The following is a 6466-nucleotide window of genomic DNA, read 5'->3' on the forward strand; positions in this document are numbered from 1 at the left end:
AACAACAGCTGTGACACTTCTGACGAAGACAAAAGAAGAGAATGTAATGATTGACAACTAATAGCAAAGGGAACCTCAAGCTTCAATGCAAATAGACACAATGAGTTTTATTGGAAAATCAAGAGAAATGGCTCAGCATTTAGCTTTCCCATATAATCCACGATGTTCCACAGTTTTTTATGTTTGGATCTGCCATAGTCCAGCAAAGTAATTACAGATATCATATTGAACTGGGTCACAATCCAGTTACTTAAAAACGTATAAAATCATTCAGCGTCTCACCACAGTGGTTTCCCATCTTTGATTAAGCTTATTTTTTTTATGGATGAACAATATTTCTACAGTTTCAACCTGTGTGCTTCCTTTATACAAAAAAAATAGAATTTTATTTTTACCTCAAATTCAGTTGTGAACTTTAACCAAAGATAAAGTTCACAAAGACCTTTATCTTTACCAATGATATTTTTTTTCGTAATATGTACAATGCTAAACAAAACGTGAACTAAGGGGAAGTTGATTGTAGATTATCTTAAACGTGATTTCAGATAGATAGATGGGAACCCACCCTCTTTCCAACACGTCACATGATTATAAAACTTTAAAATGACATTCACACCCGTCTGAAGGAGCCCAAGGAGCAGAGATGTGGACTTTTCTTGTAGATCCGAGATTCATGGTCAGCTTGTTGGAGCTGATGTCACTGTTTCTGCTGGGCGGGTTTGTAAATGTTCTGAAACAGAAGACCGAGCCTGCAGAGGCTTTTAATGTTGCTGGAGTCAGCACTGAGGCTTCATCCACCAGGTGTACTCTGCTGGGTACGCCTCGATCACCTGCGTTCTCAGAGGATGGGGACTTCATCATTGCAGGGGTTTCCGCCATTCATTTCGTACTTTCCACAGTGATTTATAATTACACCACCAAGCCTGAGCCTCCGAGATGCACAGGGAGGTCAGTAAGAAGGAGACGTGGAGATGATGTTATGTGTTTGTTTTATGTTACAATGTTTGTCTTCACATTCTTAGTGTATCAATAGTTGTTATTGAAACATACTCCTGTCATCAACACACGTTTTATCGTTAAATTATTTTGGAACGATAAAATCTCATTTCATATAAAGCTAAAATATAAATCTTTAAAACTTATTTAACAGGTTTGATAATACAGTAAATGTAGCTGAATTGGATATTTTACTTCTGATGCAAAGGTGAATTGCATAATATTGTGCAACAATTTAATGTTTTGCATGTTCAAATATCTTTTGAATTTCACAAGCCCTTTTCAGAGCTTTTGTATGACCGTCACAACTCAATGATTTCCTTCAGCTTCAACGCCCGGGGGCTGCGCTTCTTCCGCACAATGATCTTTGCCATTGAGGAGATAAACAACAGCACAGAGCTGCTGCCTGGTGTCAAACTGGGATATCGTCTCTATGATTCCTGCATGTCGGTTCCTGTCTCAGTGCACGTTGCATTTCAGCTGGCAAATGGTCAGGATCCTGTGTTTTACCAGGACAGGAACTGTTCTCAGTCTGGAGTGGTGGTGGCTGCTGTGGGAGACTCTGGATCCTCTCCATCCATCAGCATGTCACGCATCATGGGGCCCTTCAACATCCCTCTGGTGATTAGTTTAAATTGTAAACCTTAAAAATTTATAAAATTATTTGACCTGTTCTAATGAGAAGTTTCTTTTTTCCTTTCTTGACTATAGGTGAGCCACTTTGCCACGTGTGCCTGCCTATCAGACAAAAAACAATTCCCGACTTTTTTCAGAACGATTCCCAGTGACCATTACCAAGCTGATGCACTGGCAAAACTGGTGAAACATTTTGGTTGGACGTGGATAGGAGCCGTCCATGCAGACTCAGACTATGGAAATAATGGCATGGCCTCTTTTCTTGAAGCTGCTCTCAGAGAGGGGATCTGTGTGGAGTACATTGAATCTCTCTTCAGAACTGATCCAGCGAGCAAAATCCAAAGAGTTGCCAATGTTATCCGTAGGTTTGTACATTGATTTTATTCTTTTTAATCCTATCAATTTTGCAATTTGAGTATAATATTAAAGATTACCTCAGTCTGAGCACGAAACACTTGGCTCTGTCTTTTCAGTTCAACAGCAGTGGTTGTTGTAGCATTTTCAGGTATTGGAGAAATGAAAGTGTTGCTGGAAGAACTGGCACGAGATCCTCCTCCACCTCGTCAGTGGGTCGCGAGCGAAGCCTGGATAACTGACCCAAACCTGATGAGATGCAGTTTCTGTGCAGGAGCCATCGGTGTAGCTATTCAGCAATCTGTCATCCCAGGTCTGAGAGACTTCCTGCTGGATCTCTCTCCTTCAGAAGTGGCTGCTTCCTCAATGCTGACTGAGTTCTGGGAGGATGCGTTCAGCTGCAGCCTGACAGAAAGTGAGAAGGTTTTCTTTATTTAGCCAAAAATGTGAAAGAAAAATAAACATCTTTCATTATAAATCCAAATGAATCAATTCCTTTTTAGGTGTTCTTTTTGTATGAAATGTGTGTTCATATGCTTACAGATATAAAATGACACTGAAAACATTTTATAGTATCTCACCAAAGTAAAGGTTTTGTTAATCTACCATGTTCTCTTTCATAAAAACACTAGATCAGATTTTTTTTATTCCATATATTTTATTTTATATATTTTATCTGGAACATATAAACCTTTTTTACATTTTTAGAGAAGCAGGAATTTGTAGTGGTGACAATTTACAAGAAGCAATGTTGTTTTTATTCTTTCACTTTTGTTTAGTTTTGAGTTTGTTGGAATGTGAAATACAATAGTCATGTATTTACATATGAATCTGTAATGGGATTTAACTTTTTACCATTTTATTTTCTATTTCAACAATTACCAAGAAAGTGCTGCCCTCTCAATTTATCTCTTATTTGTTTTTCTTCAGCTGCTGATCCAAACAAGAGAAGATGTGATGGAACTGAAGATCTTAAAGCCCTTAAGAACCCGTACACTGAAACGTCTCAGTTAAGAGTTTCTAACATGATGTACAAGGCTGTTTATGCTGTAGCTCATGCTATTCACAATGCAGTGTGTCAAGAAAAAAATACAACTATTCAATGTGACAAACACATTGGACTGGAGCCCAAACAGGTCAGACTTCAGAATTTCAACAAGCCATTAGACTGTAAAATTGAATTTAATGGAGAAATTATTTTCCCTTGATGTCTTTTTTTCATTTGAAGGTTTTTAGTGAATTACAAAAAGTAAACTTTTCCCAAAATGGCTACCATGTTTCATTTGATGCTAATGGAGACCCTGTGGCTTTTTATGAGCTGGTAAACTGGCAGAAAAGTGAGAGTGGAGTTATTGAACTGGTAACAGTGGGATATTATGATGCATCACTGCCAAAAGGTCAGGAGTTTCGTATCAACAGGAACATAACCTGGGTGGAAGGAGGCACACGAGTAAGGAAGGAACAACAACGGAGCAAATTAACTTTTGTCAAATTTTTTTTTTAAATATTATTTCCTATTTATCTATTTCTGTCTCAGGCTCCAGTCTCCGTTTGCTCAGAGAGTTGTCCTCCAGGAACTCGTAAAGTGTTGCAGAAAGGAAAACCAATCTGCTGCTATGACTGTGTACCATGTCCTGAAGGAGAGATCAGTAATATGACAGGTAAAGTCAAAATAAATGTCAGTATAATTACATTCTATAATGTCCTTTATTTATATTGTTTTTTCAGATTCTCCTGATTGCTTCCCATGTCCAGGAGAGTTCTGGCCAAATTCAAACAGAGATGCTTGTTTTCCCAAACCTGTGGAGTTTCTTTCCTTTAACGAAGTCCTGTCAATCATCCTCGCTACACTCTCCATCAGTGGAGCCTGTCTGGCCATCATTACGTCATTAATTTTCTTCCATCACAGAACAACTCCGATTGTCAGAGCCAACAACTCTGAGCTGAGCTTCCTGCTGCTCTTCTCTCTGACTCTGTGTTTCTTATGTTCACTAACTTTCATTGGAGCCCCCTCTGAGTGGTCCTGCATGCTGCGGCACACAGCGTTTGGCATCACATTTGTTCTCTGTATCTCCTGTGTTCTTGGGAAAACTATAGTGGTTCTAATGGCCTTTAAAGCTACACTTCCTGGTAGTAATGCTATGAAATGGTTTGGTCCTCCACAACAAAAGATGACTGTAGTGTCTTTAACCTTTATTCAGGTTATAATATGTATCATATGGTTGGTTGTGAGTCCTCCCTTCCCAGTGAAAAATCTGACCACCTACAAGGAGAAGATCATCCTGGAATGTGCGTTAGGCTCTGCTGTTGGTTTCTGGGCTGTGCTCGGCTACATCGGCCTGCTGGCTGTGTTTTGCTTTGTGTTAGCTGTTCTAGCTCGGAAACTACCTGATAATTTCAACGAAGCCAAGATGATAACCTTCAGCATGTTGATATTCTGTGCCGTCTGGATCACCTTCATCCCAGCTTATGTCAGCTCTCCTGGAAAATTTACTGTGGCTGTGGAGATATTTGCTATTCTGGCCTCCAGCTTTGGACTGATACTGTGTATATTTGTCCCAAAATGTTTTATTATTTTGTTTCAACCAGAGAAGAACACTAAGAAACATTTGATGAATAAAAACTAAAACCAAAAACAAGTTTGTAAAGTAATTTTGCTATTATATCAGCTACAGTGAATTTTAACTTGTCACAGTTTTTTGCCAGAATGTCTGTGTTCTCACTATAAACATATTTATAGGAACATTTATGTTATTATACTTCATTTACTTTTGCATGTTATTTTTATATTTGCATATATACACACACACTTAGTGTACATATGTTAATTCAGAGAACAGGCTTGAGATTCAACCAAATTTGCACAATGTTTATTAATTATTCTTGTAATGCATTGATTTAATATTACATAAATAAAGGCTTTAAAAAAATAATCATGTATATTCACATCTGGCTTCTTCTTTTACAGAATTATGACACATGAACACTTTAATAACATGAAACTGAAATAAAATTCAACATGAATTGTGTTTGCAGACACATTAAATGTTATTGCTCATATTTCTGATTGAGCACCACATGGAGGAGGGTGGAATGGTCAGAATTGGACTGTTGTAATGGAATATGGGCAAAGGAATCAAACCCACTAAACGTCTAGTATCTTTATTTAGACTAGATTATGAATCTTTATGCCTCAACATAAAATATTATGACTAAGTTATTTTCAGGCTTAATAGACATGCAAATACAATTTGTGTTACAATCTGGTGATGATGAGAAATAAAGCAGGAAATCATTTGAGAACTACCTGTGCTGTCTTGAAAATCCCCAGAAATGATTTAATACAGGCAAAAAATAAGTTAAATCAATTTATTAGAAAAATGTAGAAAAGCTAAAAAAATACATCAAAATTCTACCAATAACTTTCATTTGACAATTCATAAACTAGCATATTATGATGACAACAGAGTAACAGATCAACACGTATCGTCCTACATATTTCTGTGTGATAAATAAGGATTACAGCGCTTTTAGAAACAGGAGAACAAAACAAAAAAAAAATCACTTAATATTTTCTGTTTCCTCACAATTTCTTTGTGACTGCTAGGGACATTTTAATTTTTATTCATCAAATGTTTCTTAGTGTTCTTCTCTGGCTGAAACAAAATGATGAAACACTTTGGAGCAAATATACACAGTATCAGTCCAAAACTGGAGGCCAGAATAGCAAATATCTCCACAGCCACAGTAAATTTTCCAGGAGAGCTGACATAAGCTGGGATGAAGGTGATCCAGACGGCACAGCAGTGTTGTGGTACTCGAGATCAGTCTTGGTCTCGATACCGGTCTCGAGACCATTTATTGATGGTCTCGGTCTCATCTCGGACTCGACCGCATTTGGTCTCGGTCTTGTCTCGGTCTCGGACGCTGAGGACTCGGCATTTTATTTCAAGACCAGTCGAGACCGCAACTGTTAAAATATCACTAAACATTCAGCACACTATCTAGTTTATTTGTTAACATCTTTGTTTTCAGTGGATGCAAAACGCACCGATTAAAATCCAACCAATAACGTGACTTGCCAAATGCGTGTTTCTGCTTCTCTCCTCCCCCTCCCCACCTTTCACTCGCAAGCGGCGCTCTGAGACAGGCGCAGTGGTTTTCTCTCAGCGGCATAAGATGTTTAATCGTCAGTAACATAATAGCGCTGCATAAATAATAAGAAATCCGATGGCCACAGCTAACTCAACATCCAGGCAGTTTCACAGACGGTGGGGACAACGTCTTACTTTTTTCGTCACTTAGAAAAGTAGCTCAAAGAAAGGTAAGCTCCGTTGACCTGATGTTAGCAAAGCTAGCTGTACAGAGACACATAAGCATTTGTGATGAAAAAAGTTGTCACTCACTGCGCTGAATTATTGTGTGGAGGTGTTTACTGACTTGTCGCATATATGGGACAACGCTGTGTCCAAAAGTCTGC

General features: G+C 38.2%; 1 protein-coding gene across 1 annotated transcript; it reads left to right on the top strand.

Annotated features, from left to right (window-relative positions):
* The first annotated feature begins 1356 nt into the window (after positions 1-1356).
* Positions 1357-4797, top strand: LOC106913948 (extracellular calcium-sensing receptor-like). The gene is made up of 7 exons (XM_088012010.1): positions 1357-1617; positions 1708-1997; positions 2106-2401; positions 2917-3122; positions 3215-3436; positions 3524-3647; positions 3715-4797. Exons 1-7 carry the CDS (start codon positions 1357-1359, stop codon positions 4611-4613), a joined length of 2298 nt encoding a protein of 765 aa, XP_087868136.1. The 3' UTR covers positions 4614-4797.
* The last annotated feature ends 1669 nt before the right edge of the window (positions 4798-6466 follow it).

Source organism: Poecilia mexicana, unplaced genomic scaffold (genome assembly GCF_051168715.1).
Source record: "Poecilia mexicana isolate PSO_F unplaced genomic scaffold, ASM5116871v1 scaffold_13, whole genome shotgun sequence".
Classification (NCBI taxonomy): Eukaryota; Metazoa; Chordata; class Actinopteri; order Cyprinodontiformes; family Poeciliidae; genus Poecilia; species Poecilia mexicana.